General features: G+C 39.7%; 1 protein-coding gene across 2 annotated transcripts; it reads left to right on the top strand.

The window, feature by feature from the left end:
* Positions 1–387: 387 nt before the first annotated feature.
* Positions 388–17,107, top strand: RHAG (Rh associated glycoprotein). Of its 2 annotated transcripts, XR_014227638.1 has the most exons (11): positions 388–592; positions 6,808–6,991; positions 8,252–8,402; positions 8,599–8,746; positions 9,501–9,667; positions 10,580–10,717; positions 11,539–11,660; positions 12,303–12,388; positions 13,030–13,103; positions 14,847–15,929; positions 16,450–17,107. XR_014227638.1 is itself a non-coding variant. In XM_082306643.1 (10 exons), exons 1-10 carry the CDS (start codon positions 457–459, stop codon positions 14,922–14,924), a joined length of 1,284 nt encoding a protein of 427 aa, XP_082162769.1. In that variant the 5' UTR covers positions 388–456; the 3' UTR covers positions 14,925–17,107. The 2 variants fall into 2 exon arrangements, 1 of the variants encoding a protein (XP_082162769.1); XM_082306643.1 differs by having other exon boundaries at positions 14,847–17,107.
* The last annotated feature ends 5,104 nt before the right edge of the window (positions 17,108–22,211 follow it).

The following is a 22,211-nucleotide window of genomic DNA, read 5'->3' as shown; positions in this document are numbered from 1 at the left end:
TGTTTCATGTAAGATGAAAAATTATTTACATTTTAAAACAAAAGCTACAACTTGAAGAAATTATTGACTACAGGAAACACAACTGACTGTCGCTGTGATCCTTACTATGTGTGGCAAACCAGGCTCAGTGAGATTTTCTTTTAGGCTATTTCCTTTTTAAAATACAGATAAGACAGTGAGAAGCGTCTCTGTGGCAAAATGAGCTGGTTTGCATTACAAATTGAAAAAATAGGTAAGCCAACATTTCATGCACAGAAATAGCCTGGGAAATAGAAATCGCTATATTGACCCATACTGTTTCCCTCCCACAGTGGGTGTGACGGTGTGTTCTCCTCTGTCTCTGTTTCTTTTTTTTTTTTTTTTTTTTTGCTGTAACACCCAGACCCTCTGAATTACGCAGCTCCACTGAAGGCAAGAGTCCTTTATCAGGCTCCCACAGCCTCCTGCTCTCCTGCAATGCCTTCAGCCCTTGACACCAACATGAGGTTCAAGTTCTCGATCCTGGCTCTTCTTCTGGAAGCGATCATCATTGTTTTGTTTGGGATATTTGTGGAATATGACAAGCGTGATTTATCCACAACTTTATACCCACGTAAGTGTTGCTGTCTAAGATTTATAGAAGTTAGAATTTCTTTAAACTAATCCTAAGCAAGATTTCTGAATAACTTACAAGACCTATAGCTAGAAAAGAAAGGCATGCTTTGGGGCAAACAAACTTTTTCTGAGGTGTGAAAGCAGCAGGCTTCAAAGACAAATTCAAGCTGAGCACATATAAAATTCTGAAAGTAGCTAACTGCTGAGAAGTTAGCTGTTCTGGGAGAGAAGATTCTTGAAAATTTTTGTAGTGTTTGCATAGCAGGTTAAAACTTGGAGAAATATTAATTGCTTTCAACAACCCTAGCATTTTCCAGAGATGGATGGTAGTGCTTCTTGCCAGACCTTCTATCCTGATTACTGCGTCAAATAATGAAAATGAACAGAATGTTTCATTACTATCATCATCCACATTTCAAAAGGTTGTCTTATGAGAGGATGGAAATTGGGCATCATATTCATCATCATTACAAAATATATTTGCAGAAACTGGACTCCACGAAGAGCAATAGTTTTTGTCACAAGGTGGATAACCCCCTCCTATCTTTCAAAGCAGTGGCTCAGTTGTAGACAGTAATGGTTCAGCCTGCAAATGTTTCTGTTGATTTTTCATTCTGCAAATGCTTGATGAAGTTCAGGGAAAAAGCTTTTGACCTGAGAAGTCCTTGCTGACTTCTCCCACCCTCCTCCTCCTAACAGAAAGATCAGACTGTTGTAAATAAATAGAAAAACAAGTCTGCAGAGGAGCAGCCTGTGTCTTGCTGGCAGTATTGAAGATCTGTTGTTTGTTTTCTTGTCTCTGATGTCTATAACGACTTGTAGTCCTGATTGCAGTGCTCTTAACAATGATCATAATGGTACAGAACTCCTTGCCTGTATGTAGTACCCATGTAATTTTGAATGTATCCCTCTTTTTGTCTCATTCCAACTGGCTTTTCAGTGACTGTTACAGAGGAACGTGACCTCAGGGTCACTTCACTCCCTAGTAGTCTTGTGTTGTGTATTCTCACACAGAGCATTGTCCAGCTGAGAGAACAGTGAATGCGTGGCATTATTCAGCTCCAGATGCAAGTCAGCTGATGAACATCAAGGGCTAATTACTCACATTTGGGTTAACGCCACTGAGATGCAGCAGTATCCCTGATAGATAGTAACTTAGGTTATGCCCGCACTCATTCTCTTTCTGAGACACAGCTTGGCCATGTCCATGATACTGAACTATCCCAGTTCCTATATTAAGTGGCCTTATCTAGACGGTATATTGGGAATGACCCGTGGTCCACTGTCACCCAGGAGGTGATAGTTGGCCTAGGCAAAAACTATGCCAGAGACCATACTAATGATTTGACACCACAGATAATTTTACTTTGGCACTGTTATTTTATTAACATAGCTATTGCCTAAAACACCTGTCTACCTCTTCTCTGACTCTACCCCAAAACAACACAACAACAACAGATACAGCCACAGAACAATAGTGTTTTGGGCATCTTTGTATAAATCGGTAAGCCAGAAGGATGCTGTCTAGGACATGGGTGAGAACAGAGAAAATGACCTTCTCCAGTCTGAATATCATACTTGCTGGCTCTGGTACTAAATTGACTTGCATTTTCTTGGAGGAAAGGTGCATGGGATCCTCATGCTTATGCCAGTAATTTAATAGATTTAATTCAATGACCCCTTAGAGTACTGTGGTGCACTTCTTGGTAAACTTCGAGTCTTCTGGATGGAGATTGCCTGTGCCTGTGCCTGCGTTCCCTGGAGAGCTCCTGGGATAGGCTGTTCTCGCACTTAACAAAACCCTCTCCTAGCCCTTGTGTGGAGCCCTGTTTTTTAATTTAATACCTCCATCTTAAAAAGGCATCAGAGAGAGGGCAGAGGCCTCATCAGCATCACAGAGAAAAGGATTCTTCTCACCAGATGCTAACACTACAATATAGGTCTTTAAATACAATCTGTCCAGTTAGGGATCATCTATAGTTATTTCTTCCCTACTACCAGTGTCTAAAGTATGTGGGAGAAACTGCCTGCTGTCTCCCATGCGTTCCTGCATAGGCAGTGTATGACTATGTTATACCTGCACACTGTCCCTCAGCGTTCCACACTATTGAACTGCTAGCAAGCTTCTGCCGTGGTTTTGGCTCATGCAGACCAGCACCTTGACCTCCTGCTAGGTACGGCTTTAGGCATAGCATAGATAAGGGACTACTCTCAATAAGTAGTACAGGTGGGAACAGTGTTTTGGGAGAGAAGAGCATGTAGCTGTACAGAAGTGACTCAACCTGTGCCATTTGCCTTTTGGCCAGGCTGTTCAGTAGAGACATAAACTAAGAAAACACTGCAGATGTACTGTTGGACTTTTAGATGCTGACCTAAGAGTTGATGGATCTCATTCAGAATAAAGAATTGGAATAAAAGCAGGATTTTCTAATACCTGTGTTTTCACTTTTAAGCCCCTTTCCTCTCAAACTTCCCTGTCTACACAGTGCACACAAGAGCACAGTTTGCCTGAGGACCCAGCAGAAAGTTAATGCTATGGCTGTATAGATGTATTAGGACATATCCTGAGCCAGGACTTCCTCTGATTTCACAAAATGATGAATTCAAACTCCTTCCCAGGCTGTCCCCAGGGATGTTAACCCATCTGTACCTTATAGATTTAGTTGTTTCATCCAGGGGCCAATTTATATTCTCAGAACTGCAGTGCAGGGGCTGCTTTTATATGCCTTAAATACCTCAGCACCATGAATCCAAGCTGTTGTATATTTGGACTGAAGAAAGATGAAAACAATAATTGAGGATCATCATAGTTTTGCACTCAGATAAGTGGGGGGGGTGAGCTGAGATCATTCCCAAAGCATAGCTTTGCATTATATCTATTTCTGGTGGATGCAAGTACAGGCATGGTGAATTGGATGGACAACTTCAGGTGTGCTGTGACACTAAAATGGGAGGACAAGGGCATATGATGGTTTTGCAAACACTCCTAGAGGACTTCTTTAGTGCTGGTATCATGTATGTAATGCCCTGTGACTGAACCATGACTCATGGCTTAGGAAAACCTTTGCGCCTCTCTTGTTCAGGGTTCTACATTTTACTCCTTTAGGCAGAACAAAATCACCATTGTAGTATACACCTAGATGCCACAAGTATCTTTGCACTGAGACTGACCACCATGTGGAGACCTTGCAGTGGAACTAATATGTTGGTCTTGGGCAACTTTGCAGAATCATGTGCAGTGGTTTTGTTTAGGATCTGCTGGACCATTTTTCCCAATCTTTATTCTCCTGTCTCAGAACAGAAGTACTATGTCTTGTCAAACACTACTAGTTACTGAAACAGTTTATTTCAAATCATGCTGTTTTCTCCATCATCTGAAATCATTCCAGACCTACTCTTCTTTAAAAGGATGCATAAGAGGTAGTTAAAGCACAAGGTATAGGCTCGAGTAGTTGAAATTTGTCCTCAACATCCATGAATTAACCTAGTTTTAACCAGGACTTTTAATCTTCTGTGTAAATAAGTCAAGACAGCTTTAAACCATTTATATGAATCCTGGCTAGCCCTCCGGAGCTAGGACGCAGGATTACATGTCAACCAGCTGCTTGTTTCAAACAGAATTGCTTCTAATATTCAGGGCTGGGGTAAGAATTTTAAAAACACCTTTCAAAAGAGATCTGAGTATACAGAAGCCCTATTGATAGGCACTGAGAATTAAACTCAGAATTAAGCTGATTACCCTGAATGGGCAAAACTAAAATTTTGTTGGAAAGTCCATCACATAGGCTGATTAAATAGTAAAAAGAGCAGAAGTAGGTAATTTTCAAATGTACCCCTCATTTTGTGCATTAAACTCAACTGTGATATAAACTGAAAACTGTTGAAGTCATATATCATTTTGACTTATCATGCCAAGTATTCATTAAATACATTTCCATTTTCTTCTGCTAAAGTCAAACAAAAAGGCTACTTTTGTAGATGTTCCTGTGCAGCTTTTATGGATTTTTCCTCTAGTTCTGTATTTTTTTGGTAACATTAACAAGCTTTTAATAAAATAGTTTTACAAGAGTCAGACAAATAACCTGGGCCACTTCTCAAATGCAAAGGTGCTGATCCCACAGGTTACTGGGTGAATGGTCACTTGTAGAAAATTATTTTAAAAAGGGGAGAAAAAGACTTGTTCAGTATCCAGTTCCCACTTATCCTCAAAAAAGAGGGAAAGAGATCTTGGGTTACTCCCTCCCTTATTTGAGAAAAGCTTTCTCATGTGACCTGCCAACATATTTTTGCCCTGTTTAAAAAAGAAGGTGGGTGCTCATCTGTACCTGAGATCATCAGGGTGGTGTTAGAGGAATGCTAGGAAGGCTACCCACTCTCAGTCCTACTAGCACTAACCACTGCTATTTGTTTTCCAAGACATTTGAAGGAGAGTTGTTCTAGATGTGCAGTCCACCACCCCAGTCAAGCCAGGCACAAAGCCCCAGCTCTTCGTTCCTGTGGCACAGGTTGCTGCAAGCTGGGAGGGTGCACAGACAGGTGTACCCATCAAATGATCTTGTACTTTAATATCCTTTTCATAAATACCCCCTGCTGGCTCCGTCTGACACAGGAATATGGGCAAATTAAGCTGTGTTTTGGGTTCTGCATTCACTAAGACACTAAAGACTTTGCTGCTGGTAGGATCAGGAAGGTTGTATTAGCATGGTTTGTATTGTCCCCAGCCATATGTTTTTCATCTCTTGCCAGGTCCTCTGAAGCAAGGGAATATGTTGAGCTCTAAGCAAGACAGTTATTTTTCACACAGCATTGCAGTACAAAATACGCAAGTATATCAAAAGCAGAAGCCCAAAGGGGAAAGTTAAGTTGATTGTGTATCTTTTAAAATAAGTAGTAAGCACAACACAAGAGTTTAGACAGTAGTTCTGGTTATTGAGTAACACAGTGGAAAATGGGAAGCTTCCAAAGGACTGCAAGGGCCTTAAAAATCCCATCACTGGCTATTACCGAAGTCAGGAAAATACCAAGAAAATGTCCAGCCTAAAGAGGAAACAAAAGGGTTGGGGATGTCTGCAAACCACCTGCGTTTCTATGCTGTTCCTTAGATGCTTGTAGCCTAATGTAAAGGATCTTACTACATGCATGTATGCATTTCAGTGCTAGGTCAGGGCTGGAATATCACAGTGCAAATATAATAGAGTTTATTAGGAATCTCCAGTAACATTATACTTTTGGGCCCTCTTTTGGCTAAACATGGCAATGCATATAGCAAAACTATAGGAACACTGAAAGTATGTAACTGAGAAACGTAACTTCAAGCCAAATATACTAACCAGGTCAATGTCTTGTTTTTCCCACATATTCACATGTAAGAGGCAATGAAATAGAAATGAAAAGAAATAGTTTCTCTGTACTGAGGTTCTTACTAACAATAAAATCAGAGAAAAAGCTTTAATTACAGAACTCAAACCTGTTTAGTGTGGAGTCCATCAAATCACATAAAACACTTCAGAGTAACAAAATATTTTAAAATATAAAATATCCATGTTGTGGTGATAAATTCAGTATCTATTAAAATGCCTAAAAAAGGAAATTTAAAAAAAAAAAACTTTTAAAAAAGCAGAAAAAAACTAGCCATATTTTAGCAAAATTCATATTTGAAAAAAAAAACCATATTTGAAGGAGGGCTAAGTGTATGCTGATTAGCAATATTAATTTCCTAGTTTAGACATAACCTTAACTGCCTTTTTCTTTTACCTGGGTAAGGAAATCAATCTCTTGTACAGTAATTTTTAGGGATCACAAGCATACCTTTGCACTGGGTCAACTAGCACTCTACCAAATAAATCCCATGTACAATTTTGGAGTTAGCCAGAACATGCTGGATGTGACAACCTTTATTTGAGGGGGAAGAGAACTTTTCTGTAAGGACATGAAGCTGTGATGTTCCAGGTAGCTTCCCATGCAGAGAACAGTTCCAGACACATTAAATTTGCTAGTATAGAGATCCTGTGTTCTTTCCATAGTGATATACCAAGGGATAAAATCAATAATTGGGTCTTGCATTTTCCAGACACTCAATCTTCAACTAGTAGGCTAGTCATGAAGTGGGGAAAGATGGATCACACTGATGACATGAGTTTGGAACTCTTTTCTCTTCTGTTAAATCCTCATTTGTCCCTTCATAATTACTACACAGATATGTTTTCCCTTCAGTCTTTCAGGATGTCCATGTGATGATATTTGTTGGATTTGGTTTCCTGATGACCTTTCTGAAGAAATATGGATTCAGCAGTGTTGGTATCAACATGTTAATTGCTGCCTTCGGTCTCCAGTGGGGAACCCTGATGCAAGGATTTTGGCACATGCAAGGAGGGAAAATTCATGTTAATATCAAAAGGTACATGTGAATCTACCAAAATTGACATTTCTATCCCTTAAGATATCAGGAGAAGCCATAAACTACACCACCTGTGGAATCAGACATCTAAGTTCACTGCAATTTGTTGAGCCTTACTGTCCACCTCTCAACATTCATTTGCCCTTTGCCTCTAAAGGGGCACCACCTGGTGCACTGGACCAAGGGAACCAAAGGGTGGGATGAAACTTGAGGTGGTTACATGTGGGCCATAGGTCATGTGGAGAGACTGCTTTGAATCTGTGGAGCTGTGGAAGCTGGAAGATTTCCAGCAGTAGCACAGCATCTCCTGCATCCAGCAGGCATGAAAGGATCTGTCCTTCCATGACACATGGGATCACAGAAAAAAGGCTGGAACAGTATGTCTATCCACTCATGAGGTTTTCTCCCACTTCTCAAGGAATGATTTGCATGAGCACCATACTACAGTAAGTTTTGGACCCCAGTAATAGAATAAGAGACCGCATGAGCAATGTCTCTAGATACTTTTAATCCCCCTCTCTTTCATCTGTCCTGCTTCTACCAAGGTCTCAGAGTGTTTTCCACATCTGCAGTTCTCTTTTCTGAGACAACATGTAGACAATTTTGAAAAGAATGGCATCCAAACATTACTGAGGGACAAGCAGAAATAATATAAGTAGCTCCTTAATGCTCACAGACAGGCATTTGTAGAAGGACCCATAAGTAATTGCCCCTCTGTGCTGCAAGTTTTTGACCAATTTGTGTTTTTATTTATCTTTGCCATTCTCCATAACCTGTTAACACTGGTCATTCCTGACAGTTAGTGAAAACATGATGCACAGTGATAGATAGGCATGCAAGGCTTTTGAAATGAGATAAACCATCTGACCAAAGCTAAGAGCTCCTGTCATCTTCGGAGTTCAAGTGAGAGTCAGAGCTGGAAATATCCCTGCACATCCACAGTACACATCTCATCTGACTTTTCACTATAATTTCAACCAGCTAAGCACATACATGATATAAGCAGGAGGTAACCTTCCCACACTTCTTCCTCAGTAGCTAGTAAGATTGCTACAAAACCCATCTGGAAAGGTTTGATTTAATTTTCATCTGCAAAGACGATCTTGTTAATTTTATATCTGAAGAGTTAAAGCTGTATCATTTTAATGATATGACAGGTTTGCTATTACAGCCTTATTTCAGGTCTCTTTAAATTGATTTGTTTTTTTCCTGTGTTTTTCTTTTGCTTTGTTTTGTTTTTATTCATTTTCTTAACTTCAGCATGATAAATGCAGACTTCAGTACAGCAACTGCTTTGATTTCATTTGGAGCAGTCCTGGGGAAAACGAGTCCTGTTCAGATGCTGATCTTGACAATTCTGGAGATCACAATCTTTGCATGCAATGAACATCTAGTTACAGAAATATTTCAGGTACAACTATTTAGCAATAATTGTTTTCTGTTTATAACAAATGCTTTCACTTTGTAATACTTCCAGTTTACGTATTCTAGGTTCTAGTTTCTACCATAGAAAATAAACCATTAAAGTCATCCAGACTTCTCCTTCATCAAATCCTCGTCTTTATGCTGTATAAAATCTATGGCATTATTTTGGGTCCCTATTACAGGCCACAGATGTTGGAGCCTCAATGACTATCCATGCTTTTGGAGCTTATTTTGGTTTGGCCGTAACCCTAGTCTTGTATCGTCCTGGTTTGAAAAACAAACATGAAAATGATGAATCTACCTATCATTCGGACATATTTGCCATGATTGGTAAGTGAAGTAATAGTGAGTGGTGATCAGTTGTTCATCCCTCTTTCATCCGTAAGTTTTAATGATTGCCTATTATTATGCTGCATCCATTTTCTTAAGTACACTCCTAAAGGCATATTTTTTGCCTGATGCATGCACAATGTTTTCAGTGATACACATATTTTTACAGTTTTTCCTTGGTTAAAAAAAGGAAAGATCAAATTAAAGATGCCTTTTCACTGTGCATTAGTGGTGACTCCCTTTTTGTTAAATCTTCTGTTATAAGCAGCATTTCCATAGAAATTGGCCATAATTAAAAGTATTGAGCTGTGCCTTTCCCGCTAATGAATGTTAGAAACCATACAATTATCTGTCTGTGAGATCTATTCATAGATCAATTTACCAGCTAAAACTATCAGTTATATCAATAGATAATAAAGGATTTGCTTGTGAACTGTCTTGCTAATGCAATCTATTCTGGTACGGTTTTCACAGTGGTGGTGAGCTCTGGCAGTGAGTGGGGCATGACAAGGGGTCACAATGTATTAAAGTTTTCCAGTAATATTTGACAGAGACCATGTGTCAAAATCCCAGCTGCCAGTGTCAAAAACTTCTGCATAATCTATTATTTCTTCCAGCATTTTGGCTATTTCATGTTTCTTATTGATCATCTTCCTCATTTCTTGTAGCTAGTTCTGTTGGTTTGGATCTTTCACATTGAAATACCCCCTGTGACTGAATAGTCTTTGTTTTGTTTTGACTTATATTCATCCAGGTACCCTGTTCCTTTGGCTTTTTTGGCCCAGTTTTAACTCTGCCATTGCACCTGAACAAATTTACCAGATTAAAGCAATTGCCAACACTTACTGTTCCTTGGCTGCATGTACTGTCGTAACATTTGCCCTCTCCAGCCTGGTGGATCAAAGAGGCAAATTCAGTATGGTAAGAATCACATGGCAACCTCTGTTAAATCGAGTCACCCCTCTATAATAAGGATGATTAGGCAGATTCCCAATGTCCGTGAGCTATCTGGAGCCTTTGCTCATACTGTGGGCAAAATTAGAGCTATTATACTTCTAAAAGCTATAATGCAAGATTGGGTCCTGAGGCAACACACCTTGCTTTAGGTGTGTGGTGATTCCTCAGTGGGTCACTGCATCCGGAGAGTGAAAAGCTCTTAAACGTTATAGTGATGGTCCTGCTCCCTTGTTCTCTCTTGTCCACAGAACCTGCTGGACCACAGAGACATTAGTCCAATGTTAAGGTGTACTTTTAGGTCTTATTCCAAAGAAGATCCTATGCGAGTTACCATATTGCAACAGCCAAAATAGGCCTCTCAAGGCAATGACCTTTTCCCTGGCAATCTCACAGTGCAGCTGCACATCAGGCAAAGTCAAACCAGGTTGGGGCTGCCAGGCTGCCAACCTTTCATCTCCTTGCCTTAAAATCCAACCCTATGTTTTCACCCACTCCTTTGCAGCAGTTGCAGTGTTTACCTAAGCCCAGCCTGAGCAGGCACAGTTCAATTAGCTTGCAGAATTTGCTGCTGTTGTAGGAGGCAGCTCTTGCTGGCTCAGCCTGGCTTCTCGAGAGGTCAGATGAGTTTTAGTGACTTTGCAAAAGTTGCACTTCATTAAACCAGCCCCAGTGAAACTGGCTTAGAGCAGCTTTGAACCAACACCCTGAACATGTAACAGGGAACCCTGTTTTAAATTCCTGTTCATTCTTCATTGGAAAAATCCCACCTGAAGAAAAGCAAAACTTCTGTATGCAAAAAAGCCTCCAAAGTCACTCAGCCCTAAAACAACCCTCTCTTCCACATATACCATCTCCACCTCCATATACTTTTTGCAGGTTCTCATTCAAAATGCCACCCTGGCAGGAGGAGTAGCAGTGGGTACCTGTGCTGACCTGTCAATCTACCCTTTTGCTGCCATGTGCATTGGAAGCATTGCTGGAATCATCTCTGTCCTTGGGTTCCACTTCCTGACTGTACGTATTGAGGACCCAACTCTGCTCTCATTTACTTAGTGCTTCATTGGCTTTCCTGGAGCTCCCTTGTTTTGCTAGAAAGGCAGTTTAGAAACTGGCTGATAGAGTATAGAGAGTAATCTCTAGATAACGGTTATTTTTAGATCAGTGTGATTTAAATATATGCTTATGAGCTAACTTCAGGCCATCACCTAGCTAAAAACAGAGGATCACGAAGATATTAGAGTTCATTAAAGTTGGGATATCTGTTCAAGGAGCTGCCAACATTTTGCTCCAAGCCCATGTTTTAGTGAAATAGGACTAATTACGTTTTCAGACTTCTAAAATTTCTAAATATATCTGTAATCAAAAAATACTTTTGAAGTATAAAATAGAAGTGTTCCATGTGCAAAATGTAAAAACAAAATATTCTGACTAAAACTGTTTAAATTGGCATGTCCTGATGGAGAAACATTCTGGAAGAAAATACCTGACGAACAGACTGAGAACAGGCGTGTATGTGTTACTTAGCCACTTCTTTCAGCCTTCGCTGCAGTGGCTGAAAAGATTAGGAGTATCAGTGGACTGTCATGTGTCTTGTAGCATTATATTTATGATGGTAGTGTGGATGTTTGTACCATTATACGTACATACTTGGGTTTCTCTGCGTATAAACAGTTTCACAATGAAGGGAAAGATGATAGCAGGTTTATAGCTAAACTTTGCATATATGAAATAAGTTAAATCGTTTCTTGTACTTCTGCACTTTCTTTTGCATGTCATTCTAGAGATAATGGATGACTATAAACTCACTATAAACTTCATATTTCACCTCATTTCAGCCTTTGTTGGCATCCAAGCTGAACATTCAAGACACTTGTGGAGTTCATAATTTACATGGTTTACCTGGAATACTGGGAGGTATCGCTGGCATCGTAGTAACTGCAATAAAAGAGGAAGTTAGGTGAGTTATAGAGAGAAGAGAGAAAGGAGTTTATTGATTTTTGAAGGTCTATCCTAATTTTCCACCTTCCTTGGGTCTAATTATGATTTTTTTTCAGAAAATACATCTTTGATTTGATGTCAGACATCGTGCTCTGGTTTAAATAGGACTCTTCTTGATATCCTGCCTGTAACATACTGTTTATATGCCAAGCTTGTTTCAAATTAAAAGCTCAAGTAAAAATAAATAAATTTAAAACATCATAAAAACCAGCATAAAGAACCATTCAAATGTAGAAGAATCTTTATTATGATTCTACAATTACACTGCTGGTAACTGTAAGATTTCCAAGAAAATTGGCAAAATGGGCTATTTCCACTATCTTAAAAGACTCCAAGAAAATGAAATGCTGGTCTTTTTGACAAAGGAGAGCATTCTTTAATGGCTTACAAGATGCTAATAACCTTTTCAAAGAATTTTTTTCATCTGTAGTCTAAACCAAAACCAAAATAAAATGATGATTTCTGTTTTGTACACAGCAGGATATTTTATATGAGCCATCTTGTCCAGCAGACAGCAAGTACAATGTTGTAAGACCAATTATCATCCTCCAAGTGTAACAATTTTTTTATTGTCAATGGTTTGTTTTTCTGCCCTTTTCAGGCAAGGTGTCCGGTTGACTCCTGGCATGCAGGCTGCTGCCCTGGGCAGTACAATTGGAATTGCACTGGCGGGTGGAGCATTGACAGGTCAGTATGATGCATATAGCAGCAGAAATATATGTGAATTTAGAGGTTTGCCCATGGAGAACTTGAATGTATCAACAATTTCATGTGAATAACACAAAATAGAAAAATAGAAATAATTCATGATGGCACACTGGCATAAACTTAAATATGGAAAAGCAGTTTTCCAATGATTTTGTCTTCAAATGAAGCCTAACTATCTTACTGAATACATGCTTCAAAGATATCGGGTTGTATATATAAGAGTAGTAAGATGTTTTTCTGGATGGAAATCTTCTCTAGATTCAGACACTTAAAATTCTGAACAGAAACTAGTTTGAGATTCAGACATATACATTTATTCATATTCACATTTCCATGTGATTGTGGATACTTTCCAAACAAAAATTCAGTTTGAAATATAAAATTCCAGTCTGAAATCTGGGAAAGGTTTGAGCAATTAAAAACAGGCTTTTATTCATGTTGACATGAAGAAACCTGCATCACCTCTCATAATGAGTGGCCTGATGTCCCAAGATGGTTGGGCATTTCTGTAGACTAGGAAATGAGTCAGAAAACTTAGATGACTCCCCAGGGCACATCTGAGGAACATTTTGGGGGGCATTTTGTCCATTTTTTAACCTCTGATGCTGTTTTTCCTGCAGGTGGTATTCTAAAGCTGCCCTTCTTGGGACAACCATCTGACCAGAACTGCTTTGATGACTCTGTTTATTGGGAGGTAAGATACAACCTCCCTTTATTTTCATTATATTGGAGGATGTACAGCACACTTCAGTCCTTCTCTCCTTGGGTTTGTCGTTTGCACACAAGTCAGCTTTCAAGAATGTTGCTCTGCCTCAGAATGTGAATTTATCAAGGCCACCTTCAGGATCCTTTTTGGACTTGCTACCTAGTCATGCCATTTACACTGGACTAACCTTGAACAAAAAGCAGAAATAGAAGCAACAAATTGAGACCTCAGTAGAGCTCTTCACCTGTCTCTTAAGTGCTCGCTGTGTCAGGTGTCCTCTTCCTTCTTGTAATTTAGACACGTGATATTTGCATTTCTGGCTAAATGGTGCTACTTTTCTAGTGTCATCTAGAATTTCATACTGAATGAAATTTAGAGCACTTTGTCAGTATTTGTAGGGTGAGTCTCCCTTAGGCTGAGCAGAAGCTTGTCTGCTTCCTCATTGAATCATCTGAGCACTGAGGTTATCAGAAGAAGATAGGTCTCCTGGCACTATTGTTTTATGCATGAAGACACAAACAATGGGGCTGAGAAACAAGTGCATCTGAAATAGCCCTGCTAGGCTGCCTTTACACTCAATGAATTCTAAATTGCAGTGCATTTGAATCCTTCCCGATCTATGTTAGATTACATGAATTAAAACCTTGAAAGTCTCTATATTCCCCACTGATAATGAAAGACCTTTCATGGTCTACCTTAAATGTAGAGCTCTATACCATAAAGACCTAGATTTGATCAGCTGAGTCCCACATACATCTCTGAGTTGGATGCCTACAATCAAGTGCAGAGCAGAAACTCCGACATACCTTTCCTCTTGGCTAACTTAAGCAGCTCCCCGTACTGTTTGTAGGCTTTCTGCATCTCCCTTCATTAAAGACTGATGACAGATTCTTAATTTAGGCAATCTGCATTTTATCCTGTATGCCAGGACAAACACAAAAAGGCAAGACAAGAAGAAATACATGATATACGTTCCTTGTAAATAAAATGTTGTGAACCCAAAAGGGGATTTTATTAGTTTTTTATTGAATTAAACTCCAGTATGGACCACACAATTTGGCTTGTGGTGAGAGAAAGTTTGCAGTCTAAGGGGAAGTTTTGAGCCAAAAGATCAGCTGTAGCAATGACAATCAGAAAAAGCAACTTTTAATGCAGCTCTGCAAGTCATTCACTGTTTGACCTCAGGAAAGTCAAAGCACTGGTTTTCAGCAAGACCTGAAATAGGCTGTCATATGTAAATGATAAAAAATGTCAGGAAAAGGAAAGTTTTAAAGTGTGGCTGAAGAATTCACAGCCTGTGTTGACCAGTGATAATAATACAACCCTGCTCAACTGAAGGTCCTGTAGTATCAGTAGAACTGCTCAGAAATATTCTATTCTAAGTAATGTTTATCAGGTGATGGGAAGGGACATTGATATTTGGCATACAACATCATTTGCATTTCATTAGAGATGGTCACCTTGTTTCTTTAGAACCCTTTGAAAATCCCAGATATTAATTTTGCACTCTCGTAGCTAACACCAGTGTTAAGGAGTTCTTCTGTTAAGAAAACCCTGAATTCCTCCCTCAGAATTCAGAACTGGTGGTTCATGTCAGGCTCAGTCAATGTCAATGAATAGACACATAATATATACAAAGAGAATGACTTTCTCAGTGCACTTTAGTCTCCTTTTATGGCAAAAGGATATCTATATCTCATCAACTGAACTTTTCCCTGATTTTCATGGCAGGTTCCAGAAGAGGAGAAACCACATGAAATTCCCTCCAACAACTATGATGAGTCCAGCAGATTTGAAGCCAACGTGTAGAAAAATAATTCATCATCTGTAATATTTGTCCTAATGATGTTTTTTCAGTTTCTAATGCTAAAAAACAACATCTGAGTATTGTCCTAACTACACTAGGTTTTCAAGAAGGGGCTGTAGATAGCTATATTTTTGTAATATAAAACAAGCTTGATTTTAGAATACATAGTCATTATGCCAAGCTCAGGTGAATTAATTAGATCTTTCCAATATATTTGTTCATCAGAAAAACCCACCACAAACTGCTCTATAAAATTATTTGTATTTTACCTTTTGTCATCACTGAGTGAATATAGCCATTGAAGCAACCTTTGTGTTTCAAGCCTGTTACAGATTATCATATTTAACTGCAAGATTTCTGAGTTACAGTCACATCCTTCAACTGTGTAGGGATAATCAAGAAGAAATGGATTGATACTGTTTATTTGGATTCTAACAAGCTTTTTACCAGAGCATCCCAGACTAACTTTTTAAGTATGTTGTCCTATTTTTGGATGGGGGGAGAAAATGTGCCTTATTTTGAAGATTGGTTATGACAGGAAACAAAATGTTTAAATCATGTTCATGGCAAAGCACAGAATATACTGATTGATGAGGTATACTAAGTGGCAAGATGATTATCAAGATTCTTTGCTAAGATGTTTATCGAAAGGGAGAAGAAAGTAAAATGGTGAAAATTTAATTATCGGCATAGATTTATTTAGACTGTTTCAAGGACACAATAAGGGAATTGAGTAGGAGCTATGAAAAACAGGTAATTACATGATATGTCTTACTATGTCCAACAGTAATAAGTGGATAGTAGCACTGTTAATGTCAATAGATATAAACTGAACTAAATGCTGGCTCCAAAAAAAGCATGTGTTTTTAGGAACTGATCAGAAAGCAACTATGTTCAATCTACAGAAGACTCAGTGGAGAACTTCTGTGTGGTGAGTTGCTACCTTTGAAGTCACTGCCTCCTAAAACAAGAGAAAGCAGAAAGAAGAAAATTGAACCTAAATTAAGGTAAATTAACTCCACCCGAGAAGATATGATAATGGCTGCTCAATTAAGAGAGACAAAAATTGTGGTATCTAAAGGAACTCTATGAGATGACAGTAGCTGGGAGCAGAGTCACACACCTGTGCCTACCTACATGGGGTAATCCATTGAGAGGCAATGGATGGGAGATGAAAATCTAACAGAAGGATCACAGTGCCTCTAGGCATTATTCAGACACAGAAAGCTACCACTGATGTCTCAGAAGGACAAGCTATAGTGGGTGAACTTTCAAGACTTTTTTATATTAGCATCTTTTTTCAAGTCATGCTTATCAGATTTAAGGGGAAAACTCCTCTCATATAAAATAGCACAGATATTTTCAGTTCTGCTGATGTATTTTTCCTTGAAAGACTTTAGAAAGATACTAGGCGGGGCTGTCCCATATGTTATATCAGCTGTATACTGCTATATATGTCAGATTTCTATCGATGAATGAAAATACATTTGTTGTAACACAATTTAGTTCTGATATGCTCTTTTGCAGATGTGCAACAACTCACTCTTTTCTACCTTGTTGGCTAGAAGACATCTTTTATCCTTTCAAAGTTTTCACACAATCATTTTTGTAAAAACTGAGAAGGAATTTATAATGCAAATATTGCATATGTAAAGATTTTAGAAGTACTTTGTGCATAATTTACAAATACAAAGTGTTGAAGTACTTGAAAAAGATTCCATGTGTAGACAGACTGTAAAAATCTTATCCTCAGTACATGAAGCTCAACCCCTCAAAATCCTACTTGGGGGTTCAGAGGGTCTTTCAGTCACCTACAGCTGTGAGGTAATTTCACCGATTGCGAGTGTTGACCACAAAGGAATACCTGAGTGAAAAAGTACCACTCACTGTGAGTAAATCTTTCAGAATTATGCCCTCAATAATTATCTTTAGTTCTTTAAAACAAAGGAGGGAAAAATAAACTATGCAGTTTTGTTCCCCAGTTCTTATAATCTTTCCATAGGAACCCAGACCCTCATCCACTAAGTACTCATTGTTGTCCTCTGCCTTTTTTTCAGAAGATTACTGCCCCAGAGAAATCAGTCCTTCAGGTTCTCTCAAAAAACAGAGTAGGAAGATGGATTGCTTTACATGGAGATTTATTCCACCTAACCTAGCTATCATTTTCAGGAAATCTTTTGTTTTCTTTTTGACAAAGAAGGACCCTACAAGTAGTGTCTGTAGTGATAGGACAAGGAGTAATGGTTTTAAACTAAAAGAAGGTAGATTCAGACTAGCTATAAGGAAGAAATTTTTTACAATGAGGGTGGTGAAACACTGGAATGGGTTGCCCAGAGAGGTGGTAGATGCCCCATCTGTGAAAACATTCAAGGCCAGGCTGGATGGGGCTCTGAGCAACCTGATCTAGTTGAAGATGTCCCTGCTCATTGCAGTGGGGTTGGACTAGATGCCCTTTATAGGTCCCTTCCAACCCAAACCATTCTATGATTCTTTGTTTCTAAGTCTAGCTTAGCCTGGGAAACTATATTTTAGATGGCTGAAACCATGTGAGGAATATATGACTTTAACAACTGGAAGAGGGATTACAAATGCATCTGTGAAAACCACTTTGATAGGTCCATTTATGCTCACAATACTTAAAAACTAGCAAAGACAGAAAAAGCATTAGGACAATTAAAAATGTAAAAAGCATGTTTTATAAAAGCATCAAACAAGAAATAGGACTAGAAGTGACATCTTGAACAACGTGGTACAGCCAGATGACTAAACCCTCATTGTAAAGTTAAGCTAAATGAACGGGATGTGAGAAACTATAGACCATTATATGACAAAGTTGGTGGATATGACAGGAAACAATATAACACTCTGATAAGAATTACAGATAACACCATGAAAAATGAAAAGTGAGTTATATGAGAAATGGCCTAATAGCACAGTTAATTGTAGGGGAGAATTGGAGACCTTCTGGGGAGCATAACCTTGAAAGGTCAGCAATGCCCCTGTAAGCATAGCTGAAATACCAACCTCAGGTACATATGTAGCAAACCTGAGACCAATGAAAATTTAATTAGTAGTGAGCAAAGATGGGGAAGGCAGAAAAATAGGAAAAGGGACAATAAGGCATGCAAAAAAACCTGCAATGAGGGCTGTCTGGGGTATCTGCCAGGAAGTCTTGAGATAGATCACTGCAGCCTGGAGCAAGACAACAAATCAAATCTCTTGTTTTGATCATCCACGCGTGTTTGATTTCCTCCTGTGGTCTCCACCCTGCTATGGTGGAGAGCTCTTGATCATGCACAACCCAAACTTCATTCATTCCCTATGGTCAGAAGCCTTAGACAAGTGCCTCAGCTCAAGACAGATGAATCCAGGCATTACAGTTTGACCACCCTATATGAAAAGATTGGACACAATCCAAAAGGAAGGAGTTAAATGGGACACAGGGTGGAGGATAAGCTTTGAGGATGGGAGTGAAAAGTAAACCAAAGTTGAATTATAACTACGCTGTTTGAAGTTCACGATGACTAGCATTTATTTTCTTTCTCATAAAAGACTGTCAATGTTTTATCCTCTCCAATAACCACTGAACATTCAGAGGTAAGACACTCCTTCTGTCTTACCTTTGTTCTCACCTTGACTTGTTTTTACATATAAACACTTAAATAAGGTTTATTTTTTTAAAGTAAGTAAAAACTCATTCAGTATCGACATTTATTAAGCTATGCATAAAACTATCTGAAAATCTGAAAAAGACGAGTTAAATGGCAGCAATTGTGTGTGATGAACATAACTCTGAAGACTGTCTTGCAGATATTCAGTACTATCTCTTTTAAAACAATATCTTTGTATTTCATTACTGAAAGGCAAATTTATTTCAAAGCCATTTACTGAACATTTGCCTACAAAATTTCTTTTAACATTTGTATTCAAATCTATTGCTGATTAAATGCATGAATTAAATGATCAGATGATCAATTGTATTTGTTTGATATGTCTTGGGGACATACAGTCTTCTTTCTCTCTCACTGCGATCAACTTGTTAACAAAGTATGTATAGTGAGGCTCTTGCCAAAAGAGAGCTCTTCCTCCTCTTCACAAGCCTCCTGCAGAAGTTCACCTTTCACCCTCCCCTAGGAGTTTCCATCTCAGACCTGGACCTCTTCCCCTCCATTGGATTTTCCATCCACCCAAAGTCTTATAAAGTCTACACTATACCACCTTCCTAGAGCTTTTCTCAAATGTATTTCTGACTCAGAAATAAAAAATGCATACATTCAGGACAAAATATATTAACGGTCCACTGCCACATATGTGTCCCTACAGCTGTGCATCTTCTGATCAAGCAAACAGGTCAGGGATCAGTCTCTGGTACTGCACAGATCACATACCCCCACAGTGACACTTCATCCTCTGTGACCTCCAAGGCAGACCCTGGTTCTTTACACATTCCTCCAAATACAGACACACACACAGAGGTGCACGCAAATACTAGTACAACCTATGGAAGAAAATGATAGATGGTGTCCCGATTCAGAACTACTGTGCAAACATGTTGAACAGTACCAGAGGAAATCCTATACTTGGAACTAAGAACTAATTTATTTCAGAATAGTATGCATATTAATGAGATCCATTGAATTCTTAAAAAAAAAGCAAAACAACTTTCCCACTTTTGAATCAAACTGTCTCCAGCATTGTCTTCAAACATGCAAAAATACTTACTTTATCATGAGTGACATAGCTAATGTGACCAGATGTCCCAATTTTCCTGCAAGTTTGGCCAATGACCCCTATGTCTGCATCTGGTTTGGGTATTTTTTTCTTGAGTGAGGTGTTAGGTGAGGAGAATTGGGACAGTGAAAAGAATGACTCTTGCTCTACTGAGCCTTGCTCACTGAGATGACTAAGCACCACAAGAATTTTTTCCTATTCCTAAAAGAACCTGGACAAGTTCTCCTTATGCATCACATAAAACACCACAGAGCAGTGAAGTATTTGACTATCATAAACTTAACAAACACTTTAGAAACAACTCATCTGGTTCAAGACATGTGTCTAGAGACATTGCTTGTCGGACCTTGGAGGAGCTGCAAATATTGGCCCAAAGCAGGATCTTGAATCTCCACTTCAAAAGACGGACAAGGGGAAAGGTTCCCAAGCAGGGAAGAAACACTCACAGCCTGTCACTTGTCTGTGACAATCTCACCCTGCTTGGCTCACTCACTACCTGCCAGCACTGCAGGAACCAGAGACCTGCTGGAGGAAAACAGCAGGACTGAGCAGGCAAGGGCCATGGGGTGAGAGGGGTTGCCTCCTTCTCCCACTGCATTTCAAGAGACGCCCCTAGATCCCACAGTGTCCTCCCAATAACCTGGAGAGTCTTGTACAGGCAGGAAAATGCTGTGCTTGTTCTGAAACTCTGCATAGACCTAACCCTGGGCCCATCTCTTGGGAAACAACTCAGAATTGCTACTTCGTTTCATATCTCAAGAGTCAGTATCTGACTCATTCTTTGTTAATAATTAAATTGCAGATATATGTGGAGAGAATGGCATTCTCAGTGTCTTTTTACCTCCTTTGAGGAGGTGGAGTAGAAATAGGCCAAATGGCACATAGCTGGACATAGGCCCTGGACTTTTTCCAGGACACCTTCCAGGTAGGTGAAATGTGCTATCCAGAGACCACAGGGACAGCAGCAGACTCGGGACGAGCAGGTACAAGAGCAGGCTTGCTCTAGCACCTCTTCCAGGCTCCCAGCCAGGTGCCTGTGCTCTTTTCCTCTAGGTCTCCACACCTCCATTCCCTGGGGTGCTGACTCCTCTCCTATGCCTTTGGTCATGTCTCTGTAGGGATCCTGATGCTTTAAAGAGTCAAGGACAAGGGCTCAGCCTGGGCACCTCACCTCACACAGACTTCATGTTCTTGCCTCAAGGTCATGTACAATTTTGTTCTCTACACTTCTACTAGAAAGCTCTTCCAAACACTGTTCTGAAGGCTGTAGCTCATCTTCTCTAGTCAGTCTCAGTGAAAGCCCTGGATGATTTCTTATCCGTGCCTTCTTCTTTTAACATCTCCTGATGATCACCCTCTTAGACTCTAAGACACACAAGTCAGACTGTACCTCAGCCCTCCTTCGTCAACCAATAGTGGCCATCTTTTCTCAATTTTCCCCTCAGCTTTGGCTCCTCATTCAGGGATAATCATACAAGCTCTTCTCTCCACTTCTCTTCCTGAAATGGTTACCGCTGGATGTCAAAGGCAATTGCCACAGCTGAAGATGCAGGCCCTACTATACAACTGGCCCTAGGTTGCCCTGCTTGAGCAGCAGTGTTGGACCAGATGACCTCCAAAGTTCCCTTCCAGCCTCAACCATTATGTGAAAATCTGGAACATGTAAGGCATGGATTATCTGACCAGTTTCAGCTTCTGTTTTTGGCAGAGATGGTGCCTCATGCCCTCTATTCACTTTAAAGGAAGCTGAGGCTGTCAGATCAATACAGACGTCACCATTTGGACAGATCAGTCTGTTCACTTTAAAGGAAGCTGAGGCTGTCTATTCACTTTAAAGGAAGCTGAGGCTGTCAGATCAATACAGACGTCACCATTTGGACAGATCAGTCTGACCGTACATTTCACTCTGTTTGAAATCCAGCTGGAACAAACATGTGTGTGCCACGACAAATTATTCAGCTAGCTCAGAGAAGCTTGACACCAAGTTCTTCCTCTCTTGAGTACTTCTGATCAATGCAGCTTTCCACTATAGGACCTACAACGCATTAAGGCCATAAATCCACATTCAGGTTACTCAAGAGGAATCTTCACAACTGTCTCAGATCCCTAGTCAGCTGAGCTTCTGCTCTTGTCAAGACCTGGCATCCCCAACATCTTCCATAAAGAGAGATGGGAAAGCCTGAGCAACCAGTGGAACCTCTTCCTTTTTCTCCCAACCCCTCCCAGTCTCAAAGTTCAAGGCAGTGTTTGAGTTGCTGTTTCTAAATTGGACTTATGCCCACAGACATCTCTGCCAATGCACAGGACTAGTTTAGACATCACCTATTTAAACAGTAACCAGCATAGGGTAAAGTGAGCACACATGGTGGTGAGAGTGTCTGGTAGGGATTCTCCAAGGGTAAAACCCCAGACAGGCATTTCTACCATTTCTTAATGGTGAAGCTCATACCTCAGTATGTGTGGAAGTGTCATTAATGCTTGAAACTCTTAAGTTCTGACAGGAGATTGCGCCTTTGCCTGAATTTTCATCTTCTCAGCTAAGCCTTTGCTGAAAGACA

Source organism: Platalea leucorodia, assembly GCF_965183815.1.
Source record: "Platalea leucorodia genome assembly, chromosome: 3".
NCBI lineage: Eukaryota > Metazoa > Chordata > Aves > Pelecaniformes > Threskiornithidae > Platalea > Platalea leucorodia.
Note: the sequence above shows the minus strand (reverse complement) of the source record. Positions and strands in the feature narration are given on the sequence as shown.